We start from the raw sequence: 16,477 nt of genomic DNA on the forward strand, positions 1-16,477 counted from the left end.
GACAGAGAAGATCTCCCAGCTCCCTGGTCCTATCATCTGTTGTGGGACTGCAATGCATAGAGCTGCAGGAACAGGCATGCTGGACACACAGGGAAGGGACAATGCTAAGTCCAGGTTCTGGCTGCTCTGCTCTTTCCCTGACCTGCTCAGTGGCAGGTGCCCAGTTACATGGGATCATGTCTATGGCAGAACTTCACTGAAAAGAAATGTCTGCACAGTTTATTTCATGTGCATAGATTTTCCAAAAAGATTTCAAAAGGAGAGAATTGTGGGAAAATGGACTGATCGTGGTCACAGAGGGCCATGTTTCCTGCTTGTTAGCCATGTGGCAAATCTCTTTATGACTCTTAAGACTCACTTCTTGTTATATATAAAGGGGATTAATGATACTACATCACCAGGTTGCCGAAACCATGATACAAGATAATGGATTTGACAGGATAGCCTGATAGAATGGGTGTGAAAAATTCAAGTGATAAAGCCCTGGGTGACTGCACTTGTGGACATTTGGTACACAGAAGGGGGCTGTGCAGGTGTCTCCCACCTGGAAGAGAAGCTTTTCCTACCCAGGGCCAGGAGTGTGGTACTGAAGGAGAGGGAGCCTCCATGCATGGGACAAGAGGAGGGATAAAGAAATGGTTGCTTTGAAGGATCTCTGAACTTGAACTATGAGTCTGAGCAACTGCAGACATGGAGAGAGGATTTCCTGAAATTAGAAGCATGAGCCTCAATACAAGGAAGTTGCACCTCTAATGCAGAGGATCAGTGCTTACTCTTCAGTCATCTAACCAACACGGGAGGGAAAGGGACACGAGAAAAAGTGCAAAGCCCACAGCCCTGCTGTGCCAAGTGGGATCACTGGGCTGGCAGCCGCAGATCCGCTGTGCCCTCATTGGAAACACAGAATCTCGGCTCCACCCCAGGCCTACGAATCAATCACATGTGCATTTCAGCACAATCCCCAGGTGACCAGGGGCACATTCAAGCTCCAGAAACACCGATTCAGACAAGGGAAGATCAGTCTGAAGTGCAGCAGGGCAGAGGCATGTCCCTTTCCAGAGGCAAGGCTGCGAGAATGTCAGGAACTCTGGGGAGAGGCGACTTAAAGCAAATGGGCATTATTTGGAGTTGGTGGGCTTCAGGGCTTCTATAAATCCCCAGGAAAAGGGACCTTTTTGATTTTTGCTACTGATAAATGCACCCAAGGCTTTAGCAGGTGCACCCAAATCTTTAGCCAAGATCCTTGAGTCTACAGTGAGCACTCGGGTGAGTGGCGGCCCTTACAGAAGGCTGTCCCATTCTAACAAAACGCCATCAGGGTATGGCACAAGTTGCAAAAGCATTTTGTAAACTATGAAAAAGTGGGTGGTGATGTCACCACACACCTTGAGTCGAGGTGGGAACTGCACAGGCTGTGTGTGCTTCTTGGTCAAGGCCCACTCACTCCATTGCCAGGGAACAGGGGCAGGTGAGGGGCTGGCAGTGAGGAGACAGCAATCAGAGCACCATCGGTTTCTGCAAGAGACACCAGAGGCACAGGGAAATAGTCCCTTTCCTTTTAGACACTCCCTCTCACAGTGCTCACCTCCAATATGGCCCCTATAACCACTTTCAGGAGGTAGAAACAGGGACCCAGAAATGGAGGGATATAAGTTATCACAAACACACCAGGGCCCGAGTGGGAAAGAGAGCCCACAGGAAACCCTGTGATCCTATTCCCAGTCCACCCAGAACTCAGCATTTACCTGTAGAAAAGGCTATTCACTGTCTTTATAAAAAGCCACCTTTGCCTTCTGATAAATATGAAGAATATTAGGAACTCTTGCCTCCAACACTTTATGCATGGCTGAGATGGGGTGTGTTCCTCACCTTTTATTTATTACACCTCTTTCCTTTAGGTCTCAAGGCAAAGTTTGGAGTGAAATGTTAGATAGGAGAGCATTCTAGATTTGTCCAGGCTAAACTGTGTGTAGGATCTAATGCCTGTGGTAAACAATTATTATTTTTTTTAATTTTCATATTTCAAAGACCAATATTTTTGTAAAGACCAGTAAAAATAAATTTCCAGAGATGAATAGAACAAGATATGGAATGTGTACTGGTCATACACTTGGGTATTGTAGCAACATCATTCTATATAAAAGTTCTAAGCTCTTATTCTCTTGTTTCCAATTTCTGTAATAATGTAGTCGCAGCCTGGTAAGATGTTGGTTTCAGAAGGGCACTGAGCTATGGATAGTTCTGGCCTAAGTATACTCATTTATTATAATATCCACCTGGAAAAGAGAACTAATGTCCATAGTTAATATTTACTGTGGGCTTTCTCTGCTCAGGCAATGTTCTAAATCCAGTGCATTAGTATTCCCTCATCTTCAGTGATTTCTAAGGTTTAAGTTTTCTGCAATATTAAATGTGAAATTCCAGAAACAAAGTATCCATAAGTATTAAATGGAGTATGATCTGAGCAGCATGAAGAAATCGTGCACTATCCTGCTCCATTCCACACAGGGCAGGAATCATCCCTGTGTCCAGAGTGTCCATGTTATATATACTACTCGCCTGTTGGTTACTTAGTAGCTGTCTGATTACCAGACCAATCATTGTGTATCTCAGCTCTTGTGTTTAATAACCGTGTTTTTACCTAACAATGGTTCCAAAGCACAAAGAGTAGTGATGCTGGCAATTTGAATAAGCCAAAGAGTGATGTTGGCAATTTTGATTTGCCATAAAGGACTTCTTTTACATGAAAAAGTAAAATAGAATATTCTGATAGGGGGAGAGAGAGAAACCACATTCATATAACGTTTGTTACAGTATACTGTTAATACAGTATTTCTGTATTCTATTTTGTTATTAATTATTAATTTTCTACTGCACCTAATTTATTGATTAAAGTTTATCATAGATATGTATATAATAAAAAACATAGTTTAAGTACTATCTAGTGTTTTAGGCCTGCACTGGGGGTTTTGGAACATATCTTCTGCAGATAAGGGGGTCTACTGCACACAAATTACTTCTCACACAATCGAGCAAGGCAGGCCTATTACTATTCCATTCACGGATGAGAAAACAGGTACAGAGGTGTGGAGCAACTTCCTGAGGGTCACTAGTCAACCCAGCATCAAAAGCAAGGGTCCCAGAGCTCCAGGGATCTCACCCACCTTGCCTCTCAGAAGGGGTGGCTCCCAGGCTGCATCTTAATCTACCTCAAGAATAAGAAGCACATATTACAGGACTGGTAATAGAATTCTTGCACCCCACTATGTCCGAGCAACAACCTGTGGAACACCTTCACGTTGATTAGAAAATGAATTTTGGCACCTTCTTTTAGATTAGACTGAAGGGATGATCAAAACTCAGGAAATGACATGAATGTGGTCACTATGACAGATGGCCATGGGAGCCTGACAAAGCTTGTGTTCCTTTTCTGTATTGTCCTGCGCCTTGGACACTGCTGCACTCCGCACAGGGGCCTGCAGCTCTGGGGAAGCCGCAATACACTGCTCTCCACAGGGCCACCCCTCCCTCCTGTCGCTGGCTGCCCCTCGGGGCTCCTGGGGCTCCGCTGTCTCCAAAGCTGATAATGATGTCTCCCACTCACATGGTCCTGATCAAGGAATTCCTGAAATACCTCTCAAGACCTCCCATCACCCTGAATGCTGGTAAGGAAGGACAACAGATGGAACATAAGTGGTACCACATGTCACACTTTAATCTCTTGGGGAAGAAGCAGGCACCAGAGCTGGCTCACCCTTCCCCATGCTCTGGGCACTGACAACAGCCTCTCTGCTGCCAGGGTTTTCTCTCTGGTCAGGGTTTTCTTTTCATACAAGTGGCCACCTGTCTAGATTGAGAGGATATACTGGTTTCTTATTAAAACTCTGATTTCATTCTGAAAAGTTACCTTGGTGGGACCAAATGACATTCAATATTTTCCTAAGAGGGGGCACTGTTGACCAGAGCATCACATGCTGTAAACAATGATCCCGAGCAACCTGCGCATATTCCCTGAGCCGACACTCACTCTCACACCCTCAATGGGCTCTTTGTATAAACACATCTTGCTTTAAAGAGTGTCAGTTCTTATAAGCACTTTAGAGACTGCATGTCCTCTGAAGACCAGCTCTCCAAGTGCAGAGAGAGTAGACAGCACAAAGATAGTTAGTGCTTTGGGTGGGATTGCAGGAGCAGGTCCAGAGGGAAGGAGGACCAGGGGCAAGAATGGGGGTAGGGAGGCCTCAGGGCAAGTGGTACCCACTGAAGCTGTGGAGAGTCGCAGCCTCCCATGGGAAGACAGCGGTGAAGAGGGCCTTCTAGAAGGTAATGGAAAAGGTTAGCAGGGTCCTGTTTTTGGTAGGAATAGGCAAAGGCCACTCTGGAGTGTACACGAAACTCTGTGAACACTGTGACTCTCATCCATGTGAAAATTTGAGATCCACTGGACCAGGCTCAAGGAAGAAATGGAAGGAATTCATGCCTGGGTATTTAGCCATTGAGTCTCCAGAAATTGCCACGGGCATAGAAATCGAGTGGGGCTTGGGCAGAGAACATTACTGTGCCTGCCTTTCTACTAGTTACTTTGCTTTGCTTTAATGCAAAGCCTCTACAATCTTGAAGGGTGTTCAAGGACTATCATTGTGAGGGTTAGGGAGAATGTGGGCGAGGTCCCTTCCACAGGATCTGCCTTGGGGTGGAGGCTGCTTTGAGTTCAGTCAGACCTACAGCAATCTTCTTTGCAAAGCTGAAGACAAGGTGATCTACTGTCCTCTTGATTTCTGTCTTGGCCGCAGGGAAGAGCCACCACTCTCCAGCTCTGTGGCTGTGTCTTGGGGACTGTGTCAAGGCAGGTTGTGTTCTAATGTGATTTCCAGGATGTCAAGAGGGAAATCCTGGAATGATGGGTTACAAAGGTCTCATAGAACTTTTCTAAGAAAGGGTTTTTATAAACCACACAGTAGGACCACACACTGAATCAAATCCCTGGCTCTCCATGGGATCCATTTTTGATGTTCATTGCATGCAATTTGGGAAAGACCAAAACTACGGAGCTCTCCAAGGAGGAAAGATTCCTGAGGTCATTCTCACATGCACATTTTAATCTTGTTCCATTTCCCTTCCTTCTCCCCCCACACTCTGTTTGGTTTCTTTCCTTCCCTGTGTCATCTCCTTCAATTGTACTGAAGTCAGTTTTACGTCTACCATATTGGTTTTGACTCTAAATTTATCTTCCATTTTTTTTCTTTTCAGGCATGATTCTCAGAAACAATCCCACCATCATGATCTTCCTTGCCACTAAAACTGCAGAAGACCTATCACCCACCTAATCCAACCTAAACCAGTGAAAGGTTTATCTTAAGGTTTTCCAGTAAGGAATTTTTTTCCCCTCTGTCTTTTGTTCAGGGTCTGAAAGCTAGAAATGAGAGAGTTGTCACCCCTGCCCTCACCCCGGCACCAGGACTGGGCCTGGGGGCTGCATTCAGGGACCTTTCCTCTTCTCCTCTGTAGTTCCTCCTCTCTCCCTGTCTTTTCTGGATTCTTTTATTCTATTTCCCTAACTCTGCTTTCTTCCCCACAATTTCAATCCCTCAAAGTTCCTATCCCATGTGGGGCCTGGTCCTGACCTCCTCCTGAGAGACCTGAGGCACAGTGTCCCCTTCTGAGGGTGCCTGATTAGAGCAGCATCCCTGGCCCCACATCCATTTGGAAAAGGTGTCTTCTAGCGAATGGTCACTTGACTGAGTAACCACCAGTCACACCATTGCCAGGAGCTCACTCTCTCCTTCCCCAGATTCCGGGGATCCTGGCAGACAACCAGCCCAGTGATTATGAATGGCTAAGTCCTGCCCAGCAGGCAAAATAGGGCTTTCCCAGTTTCAAAAGGAGCAAATCTCTTCCTGTCCCAGCACCTTCTTATCAAGTCACATTGCTGTTGTACCCCTTTTAATTCTCCTGAATTAATTTCAAATTGTAAATGCTTCTCTTGACAACATCCTGTCCTTTAGCCTCTGTTGGTTTTATTTAGATATACAGATTCTTTTACAGCAGAGAACAGAGGAAAGGCAAGTGCCCTCACCTGGCACATCTTATAAAACTCCCTCAGTTTATTCAGGATCATTTGGCACAAGAAAAATCTCTTCGGCTTAGGTTTTCATTCTCTCTAGGATGCTAATTGTTTTTCTTTTGATAGTCTTGTAGTTTTGGCCTGAAGTCCAAAATCTGGCCTGCTGAGCTGTGTGTCAGATTTGTAAATTAGATGACATCTGTTTTGAATTTTATCATCTTTAATTTTCTTTCTGGCTCTCTTTACTTATTCATTTTCCCTTTAATTGTAAGGCTCAGATTGTGCTGTATGCTTGAGACAAAAGCTTAGACCTTTCTGCTTTGGGGGCACAGATTAAAGTGACTGGAGTTACGTGGTCACAATGAAGGCTTTTCAGGGAAGAGATGTTGGGACAGAAGCCTTAGCAACCATCCCAGAGAGGATGAGCAGTTGACACAAAAGGCTGGCTGTCCACACTGGCATTTCGAGGTTCCCACAGAATGATTACAATCCATCAGAAGGAGATTGACAGTGAGCGCTGCCCAGAGAAGAACTCTAAATGGAGAGGCTGAGGTGACTGTGGTGGTGACCTCAGCTTTTTGCTCTTTCTCCCCCCACTCTCCAAAAAATAGCAAAGGAAGGAGAACTTAAATGTGATCTCATACATGCAGACTCAAATTCTGATAGTGAAATGTTTTGCTTTTATCCACTTATCTCCTACATTCTTTCCATGAGAAAATCGACTGTTGCTGATTGGATTGGGGATACTAAGGATCAATTTTCCTGACAGTAGCCTAATGTCACATCCTTCTCTCACATATTTTTCATTTGTATAAACCTTTTACACGCACACACGACACACACACACACACACACACAATCTAAGAGATAATGTGTTGCCCATTCAGAGCCTTGTGTTTGTGAGAACAGATGGCCCAGTGGTCAGGATATGAGCTGGAGCCCTCCCTGACTGGTGCCAGCCGGTGGAAGGAGGCAGGCTTATTGGACTGTGCACACAATACATGCCCCCCTCCCCCAGCTGCGCAGATGGCGCCACAGTTCAGCAATCGCATCAGGGCCTTTGTGGTTGATACAGACTCTCGGACACTGGCATGCTTTGCTTGTTACTAGGTACACTGTGGATCTGTGAAAATGCCATTTTTTAATGGTGTAGGTATAGACAGAAGTAGTTCTTCACTTGGGGATAGTTTTTCTCGTATAAGACATGTGGCAATGTCACAACTGAGAGTGGCTGCTGCTACCAGCATCTAATGGGTAGAGGCCAGCATTGCTGGTAGATGTTCCACAATGCAGAGGGCAGCCCCACCACCACGGATTATCTAGTCTGAGTATCGATGGCACCAAGATGGAGAAACCCCAGCATATGGGCATCTATACATGGAACCAGGTGACGATAAATTTATACATGCTCCATCCATACTATGCTGTTGAGAGAAGGAGACAGGGCAGCTTGTCTTCTCCTGGCCAATGGCGATGACCGACTGCAGCCTTTTTTTCAGACAACACGCAGTGCTCAGGGGCAGCCAGGCTCTGCCACATGGCTCCCCTCCTCTCGGGCATCCTCTTCCGAGACCTCTGGGTTTTGCTCCCTTTTGCTCCCCTTGGCTTTACTACCTCCCTGGGTGATGGCTTCCTCAGGATGCGGTGCTTTCTCACGGCAGTGACCTGTCCGACTTCTGAGGCTCCCGCCACCAACTCTGCCCAGGCCTCCCTCGGGGCCTGTGGAGGCTGCAGCCCCGACATCCTGGCATCTGCCTCGTGGCCTGCTGCTCCAGCCAGGTCCACTGCGTGCTCCCCGGTGGGACTCACTCCCCAGTCACCGGTTTCTTTGGTAAAGAAGTACTTATTAAATGTGTCCTATCTGCTAATTACTGTGGCCGGAGCTGTCAGCATTCCCTGGATTAGAATTTTTCCAAGCCTCCACGTGGCCTAGAGAGCGAGCCCCTTGCTTCTGACAGCGCATAAGCTGTGATAATCTGCTTCTGACCTAATTTTCAGTTTATACTCCCAGCGTACCCCTGATTGCCCCGAGGGACTTGCTTCAGCCACATTGAAACAAATTATTCTTCCTTAGTCTGGGTCACATACTCAAACCTTGTATTTTTTCAATGTATCTTGTTGCTATATTATAATTATACATAATGGTGGGATTTCTGGATATATAGTCACACATGCGTATGATGTGTAATTTGGCCAATATTGTTCACTCATACTTCCCAGTTCCTCCTCTCCTGTCTCCCATAGTCCCTTCCCTCTACTCTACTGATCTCCCTTTGATTTTCATGAGACATGCTCTCCCAACTTTCTTTTTTCCTCACTAGTTTCCACATATGGGAGAAAACAAACTAACCTTGACTTTCTGAGTTTGGCTTATTTTCCTTAACATAATATTCTCAAGCCCCATTTATGTTCCTTCAAATGACATAATTTCACTCTTCTTTATGAATAAAACTCCATTGTGTGTCTCTGTGTGTGTGTGTGTGTGTGTGTGTGTGTGTCTCATTTTCATTGATTGGATGAATGGTTGGTTCCATAGTTTCACTGTTTGAATTGTGCTGCTATAAACATGGGTGTGATTGGATCACTGTAGCAAGCTGACTTCAGTTCTTTAGGATAAATACTGAAGAGCAGATACCTGGGTCATAGAATGGTTCCATTCCTATTCTTTGGAGGAAGTTCCATATTGATTTGCCATAGTGATTATATTAATTTACAGTGCTATCAACAGTGTAAAATTGCTCCTTTTTCTTCACGTCCTCTCCAGGATGTATTATGGTTTGCATTCTTGATGGCTGTCATTCTGAGCAGAGTGAGATAAAATCTCAGTGTAGTTGTGATTAGCAGTTCCCTAATTGCTAATGATGTTGACATTTTTTTCCATATATTTGTTGGCTAAATGTATTTCTTCTTGAGAAGTGTCTGTTTAGTTCATTTGCCCATTTATTAATTAGGTAATTTGGATTTTTGGTGATTTTTTGAGTTCTTTTTATATTCTGGATATTAATCCTCTATCAGAAGAGTAGCTAGTAAAGATTTTATCCCGTTTTGTGGGTTCTCTCTTCACATTTCTAATTGTTTCCTTTGCTGTTCAGAAGATTTTCAATTTGATGCCATCCTACTTGTTAACTCTTGGCATTATTTCCTATAGGTTCTATTGAGAAAGTTGTTCCCTGTGCCTATTTGCTGTAGTGTTGACCCTATGTTTTCTACTAGAAGTTGCATAGTTTCTGGTCTAATTCCAAAGTCTTTGATCCATTTTGAGTTTATTTTTGTGCAGGATAAGAGATAAGGGTCTAGTCTCATTCTTCTACATATGGAGAACCAGTTGTGCCAGAGCCATTTGTTTGTTAAAGAGGCTGTATTTTATCCAGAGTATGTTTGTAAACTTTGCTAAGGATCAGATGACTACATTTGTGTGGTTTGCCTCTATTTCTTCTATTCTGTACCATTGGTCTATGTGTCTGCAGCAGTTTTTGTTACTATAGCTCTTTAGTAGAATTTGAAGTGATGCCTCCGACATTGCTTTTTTGTCCTAGAATTGTTTTGGCTATTCTGAGTCTTTTATTTTGCCCAATGAATTTTAAGACTGTTTTTTTCCCCCCTAGTTCTGTGAAGAATGTCATCAGTATTTTGATGAGGATTGTATTGAATCTGTATATTGCTTTTGATAGTATGGCCATTTTAACAATATTAATTCTTCCTGTCCATGAACATGGGAGGCCTTTCCATCTTCTTTTATTTTCTCTAATGTCTTTCTGCAGTGTTCTAAGTTTTCATTGCAGAGGCCTTTTACCTCCATGATTAGATTTATTTCTAAGTACCTCATTTTATATTATATTTTTTGAGGATATTGTGAATGGGTTTTTTTTCCTCTGAAGATTCATTACTAGTGTTATTGTATGTTGATTTCATAACCTGCTACTTTGCTGAATTTGTTTATTAGTAGTCTTCTGGTGGCTCTTTTTGGATCTTCTAAGTATAGGACCATATCATCTAAAAGCAGTGATAATTTGACTCCTTTCTTTCCCACTTTTATTCTTTCTATTTCCTTCTCTTGCCTGATTGCTCTGGATAGAAATCTAGTACTATATTGAAAAGAAGTGGTAAGAGAGAAATCCTTGTCTTGTTCCTTCTTTAAAGGAAATACTTTAATTTTTTCTCATTCACTATGATTTTGTTTTTGGGTTTGTTAGATCCTTTATGATGCTGAGGTAGGTTCCTTCTATCCCTAGTTGTTGTTGTTTCTTCTTCTTCTTCTTCTTCTTCTTCATCATCATCATCATCATGAAAAGGTACTAAATTTTGTTGAAGGTTTTATCTGCATTTATTGAGATGACTTGTGATTTTTGTCCTTAACTCTATTTATGTGGTGAATTGCCTTTATTGATTTGCATAGGTTAAACAATCCTTAACACTGGGATAAAACCAACTTGGTCATGACTTACACTCTTCTTAATATGTTGTTAAACATGATTTGCTATTGTTTTATTAAGAATTTTTGCATCTGAGTTCATCAGGGATATTGGAATGTAGTTTTCTTTCCTTGATGTGTTCTTGATACTGGCTTCATAGAATGAATTTGGAAGTGTTTCATTCCTTCCTATTTCATGGAATAATTTGAGAAGTTGGCATTAACTCTTCTTTAAATGTCTGGTGAGCTCTGCTGAGAATCTATCTGGTCCTGGGCTTTCCTTTGTTGGAAGTGGTTTCTATTACTGTCTCCATCTCATTGCTAGTTATGGGTCTGTTTAGGTTTTCTATGTCCATTTGATTCAATATCAGCATGTCATATGTGTCTAGAAATGTGCCCATTTCTTCTAGATTTTCTAATTTATTGTTTTCACACAGTCCCAAATGATCTCTGTGATGTCTTTATGTGGTGATTTCTCCTATTGTTATCAATTTGGGTCTTCTCTTGTCTTGGTTAGTTTGTCCAGTGGTTTATCAAACTTGTTTACCTTTTCAAAGAACCAAATTCTTCATTTTATTGATCCTTTATATTTTTTATTCTCTATTTTATTGATATCAGTTCTTTCCTATTACTGGTTTTGTAATTTGTTTGTTTTTGTTTTTCAAGGGTACTGAGATACTTCATTATGTCATTTTTTTGGGATCTGATTTTCTTATGTGGGCCCTTATAGTTATTGAATTTTCCTCTTAGAACTGACTTACTATTGTCCCAGAGGTTCTTCTATATTGTATCACTCTTCTCATTTGATTCTATTAATTTTTAATTCTTACCTGATTTCTTCTATCACCCATTCATCATTCAAAAGTCTATCATTCAATCTCCATTTGTTATAGTTTCTATAGATTTCTGTTGTTGATAATGATTCCTAACTTCATCCTATTATGATCAGATAAGATACATGGAATTGTATGTTTATTATATCTTTTTTTTGTATTTGATAAGAATTTCTTTCTGACATAAAATATATTCTATGTTGGAGAAGTTTTCATGAGCAGGTGAGAAGAAAATGAATTAATCTATCATTGAATGAAATATTTTATAGATGTCTATTAAGTCCATTTGATTTATAAATTTTTTAGTTTGTAGGAGTCTTTACTGAGTTTATGTCTGAATTATCTATTTATTGGTGAGAGAGATGTGATGAGATCACCCATTATTCTGTGCTGGGTTCTATCTAAACCTTAAATTCAAGTAGTGTATATTTTATGTAATTAGGTGCACTAACATTTGGGGCATAAATATTTACTACTGTCATATTTTCTGGTTGAATTTTATGAAGTGACTTTCTTTGTCACTTATGATTACTTTTGGTTTGAAATCTGCTTTGTCAAAAATGAGAGTAGCTACTCCTGCTTCTTTTCAGGCTCTATTTGCATGGTATATAAATTTCCATCCTTTCACTTTCAGCTTTTGGCTATCTATGCCTGTAAGGGAAGTCTCTTGCAAACAACATATACTTGGACATTGGTGGGTTTGTTTATTTATTTATTTATGGTACCAGGGATTGAACTCAGTGGCACTTGACCACTGAGCCATATCCCCAGCCCTTTTATGTATTTTATTTAGAGACAGGATCTCATTGAGTTGCTTAACACCTTGCTTTTTCTGAGGCTGGCTTTGAACTCACTATCCTCCTGCCTCAGCCTCCCAAGCCACTGAGATTACAGGCATGCATTACTACACCTGGCTGGATATTGTTTTTTAATCCATTCTTCTAGCTTATGTTTCTCTAATTGGAGAAACCAATTAGTAGTCATGAATTCTTTTAGTTTCTGCTTATCTTGGAAGGTTTTTATTCCCTCTTTGAGTCCATACAGAGAGAACAAAAAATTAAAAAGAGAAAAAAGTCTTAATGAAAGAATTGTTTCCACTGAGGTGGTCACAACTTCAAGGAGGATGGATGGTTACAACCTTTTCTTTTTCTTCTTGGGTTATGCACCCCTTTGAGACAGTGAGGGCTGGGGGGTGTTATACCTTTTTTTTGCTCACCTAGCTGCTAGTTGGAATGACCTAAGACTGAAGTTGGTTGAAATAGCTTCCTGCTTCCCTCTCACCAGTATAAAGGTAGGATGGAATGGGAAGTACTGTAGATTGGAATGTTGTCTGCACAAACAAGATCAATGCATTCCCAGGTAGGGCTGTTGCAGAGTTCTATGTGTGGAATTCCAGCAGCTAGGACTTAGGTCTAATCAGGCCTGAGAGATTTTGGTGGATGGTATCTGCTCTGAAGAGATTAGAACAACACCCCCTAGGGCTGGGCAGATGCTGATCTTTGCTGAGAGTCTGGATCTCAGATGACTCCTGAAAATTCTGACCATAGGACCAGGGAGCCAACCCTCCACAAGTCTCCCTTGATCTACTGCCCACAAATACAGTCTTCTTGGGCTCTGTCCCTGAGTGCAATCATGGCTGCCTATTCAGTTTCCTGACCCTCTTCAGCTGGTCATGTTTGTCACCAGACTCAAAGTGAAAGCAAGTTGCACTCCTTTCAGTATCTCTGACTTAAATACCCCTACGTACAATAGCTGTGTCTTTTTTTTTTTTTTTTTGCTCACATTCTGCTAGGTACACCCTAGGTTCTTGCCAGGACAGTATTGCAATTATTTGCTATGATGTCACAGGCTCCAACAACAGCAAGCTGCAGCATGGTTTCCTCAAGATAGCTCACACCTCAGCTCTCCACTGCCAGCTGAGAAACAGAGCACTTTTCAAATGCCAATTTGCTGTGTAGCCTCTGGATCAGCTACATTCAGGCTGCTTTTCTGTTCTACAGGTTTTCCCCTTCCAGATTTGTCTGTTGCATTTCTCTGTTTGGGTTCTCCCTACCCTCTGCAGTGAACAGGAGCTGCTACTGCTGTCTCAGCTGGCTTGGCTCCAGTGTACTCTTTCTTGTTCTTTGTTCAATGAACCCAACTTTCTGAGTATCTATGAGACTCTGATTGTCCAATATTGAGTTTCGGTGAATTCCCCTTTTCCCCAACCTGCTGAGGAGCAATACTCCTATTGCTTGAATTCGAGTCAAACCACTGGAAATGCAGCCTGCCATCTTGGATCCCTCTCCACTGATGCTTTTCGATGATGAGGGACGTGAGAGACTCCAGAGCTCCTGTGTTTCCTGGGAACTCATGACTTTGGCTGCTGGGGAGCCAGGGAGGAACACCAGAGTCCAAGTTGCCCTCCTCCCACTTCTACTTGGTTCTCTTGAAGCCCTCGTGCTTTGGCATGGGCTGTGCTCTGTACTTGTAGCACCATTTCTCCCCTTATCCAGGGAATTCTCATTCATCCTGCACAACTTAACCTAGTGCCTAAAGAAATGCCTGGCACCTGGAAGATACTCAAGAAATAGAAAATGAACTTAAATTTCACTATCTTCTTCTTTTTTCTGGGGGTGGGGTGGGGTGTGAAACATACTCCAATTTCCCAGCTGCTGGTGAGTGAGCACATCTCTCTTGCTCCACACCCTGCTACATGCACTTCTGCCCCAATTCTGTTCATTTTGTGAACCCCTGGAGGGCAGAAATGGCATCTTGTGTCACTTAGGATTTCCAGGCTCTTTACCATGTGGCTATAAACTGCATTCTTTTGACTAAACATGCACTATTTTGTGAAAATGCTTCTCATGGTTTTGAAATCCTTGTTTCATGCTAGAAATGCTTTATTCATTATTCCGGAACCTCACATATTTGGTGCTAGTCTCAGAGGGACCTTGCCTCTGCTCCAGTACTGAATACCTTCCCAGTGCACAGCATCTGAAGTCCCTCCGCCAGCTAGTCAGTATGTAACATTGAGAAGATGTTTAACCTGTCCCTGAGCCCTTTTTCTTCTTCTATGAAACAGGAATAATGATATCTGCCCTTCTTGCTTTGTAAGGTGGTCATGAAGATCTAATGAAATAGCATATTTGTTATTTTCAAATCTTTCTTTCTTCAAAGTTTAGCATAACAATATAAAACTACTTCCTCTTCTGAACAAGATCTTCCTTATTTTTTCAAAGGCAATCTTGAAAGTCTGGTCCTGGGCATCATATTATCTTCCACTCTAAAACACCAGGCAGGCTGTCTCTAGCCCGGCCATATCACTAACAGCTCATTCACCACCATCATCAATAATTTTGTCTTGGCCAGCACCCCTGGACACTTTCCTGCCCTTCCCTCATTTGATCTGATTCCTGTCTCCTTCTTCCTGAGATTTTCTCTGTATGAGGCCAGAGTGAGCTTCCTGAAATGAATTCTGACCATATCCTGCCACACATCAAACCCCACAATGACTCCTCATTGCCAACATGATAAAATTCAAGTTTCTGGGGAAGTAACGTCCAGCCCACCATCCCCTGGCCCCTGCTTGCCTCTTCATCAGCATCTCCAAATGTTGCTGTTCTTGTAACATACACCTCAGTCATACGAAAATGATGCCTGTTTCTAGAAAGTTCCATGCTTTCTCACATGCTGCCCAAAAGACAACCTCCTACAATCTGATTGTCTTTTAAGGCTCAGTTCAAAATTTTACCTCTCTGGAAACCTTTCCTGAGCTCAACTTCCACCCTTCTTTCTTCCACGCAGAAATCAGTGCTTCCCACATCTCGATGCTCCCCACATTCTTTGAATCCACCTAAATTAGCACAATCTTCCAATTCTCTCTAGTTGCATCCTATAGTTATTTAAATATTTATTTCCTCTACCAGACAGTGAATGTGGTGGGCATAAGCAACAAGCTCTGTCTCTTTATGTTTGTCTTGTTTCTGCTACAAAGTAGGTCATTATAGTATGCTTGTTGAATAAACAAGTGAGGGGGATACATGACATTATTATTTGTAGTCCATTCTTATTCCTTTACTGTATTTTGAAAACCTCTTAAAATCTTTTTGTTATATTTGGTTTCCAAAGATAGGAAAAATCTGGCCAGTGCCCTAATCTACTTAGAAGTGACTCTCCTGAGACCTGGGCTTGGCTTTCTTTGGAAGCCTCAGAAATCCCAAAGAAAGTGCCTTCCTCTAAGCTCCCCCTCAGAGGTGCCCGGAACCCATGGGATGGGCATTCAGGAGCCCACTCACCTGCCACTCCCGGCCCTGGAGGTTTCTAGCTGTTGGGAAAGGAGCCCAGCAATGGTGGCGAAGCTGTTGCTCATGCGGAAGATGTCTCTGCTCTGAGGGCCCAGGATGCCAGAGAAGGCCTCAGTGATGCGCCTGATCTCCAACAGCAGGACGTGGTGGGACGAATGCTCCGTGCTGGCCAGCTGGCTCACCAGGTACAGCAGGCAGCTCCTGGCTCTCTCCTGCCAAGAGCAATGAGGAAGGGAGCTTCTAATTTAAAAGAAAATTGGAATCTCATGGATAGCAGGTGACAATTCTACAGAAAGCCATTGGAAGGAGCTAGCTACAGATAAATAAATTCTATTCACAGCTCCTCTGAATTAGTTTCTTGGAGATTTTACATTTACCCTGCTGATTTCCAGGAAAAATTCTTTTTTAAAAAATAAAACTTTGCCCCAGTTGCTCTTTTCTTAAAAAAATATGCAAATATTCTTATTAGCCTCCCTCACCAGGTCAAACCTCTCAAGCTCATTAATGATCTGACCCCACACATCTACCCCTCCCAGGTGGACTGGCTATTCCACCTGCATGGAGGAGGCACTGATAGTGGTCTCAAGATGAACCTTGACCCTGGCACTCTCATCTACTCACAAGTCAGGAGTCGGCCACACACCCCTGTTGGGCAAGGTCTGCCTCCTTCCACAGTGTGTTATCACACATCTGTTTATGTGTCTTTCAGCCTCCTACAGTTCTTAAATGCTTGATTGGATGAGTAGATTATATTATCTGTCTTTAACTGAGTAACTCCCACAAGTAACTGAAATAAGTTCCTTCAAAGAAATAAAGGCAATTCTAATAACACAGATGAAAAGCAAAGCAAACAAAAATGCCAATTAGGAGACACATCTTTTCT

At 42.6% G+C, this 16,477-nt stretch overlaps 1 protein-coding gene across 8 annotated transcripts in view; it reads right to left on the minus strand.

Moving 5' to 3' along the window:
• The window catches only part of Veph1 (ventricular zone expressed PH domain containing 1), a 251,557-nt gene that overhangs the window by 118,889 nt on the left and 116,191 nt on the right, over window positions 1-16,477 (minus strand). For all 8 annotated transcript variants that reach the window (XM_046431368.2, XM_058574933.1, XM_046431367.2 and 5 more), the window contains one exon: window positions 15,586-15,806. In XM_046431368.2, coding sequence (XP_046287324.1) covers window positions 15,586-15,806 — 221 coding nt within the window. The remainder of the gene's footprint in view (window positions 1-15,585; window positions 15,807-16,477) is intronic.

The sequence above is a fragment of the Marmota monax genome, unplaced genomic scaffold (assembly GCF_021218885.2).
Source record: "Marmota monax isolate L192 unplaced genomic scaffold, Marmota_monax_Labrador192_F-V1.1 WCK01_AAM20220418_F8-fsc00022, whole genome shotgun sequence".
Classification (NCBI taxonomy): domain Eukaryota; kingdom Metazoa; phylum Chordata; class Mammalia; order Rodentia; family Sciuridae; genus Marmota; species Marmota monax.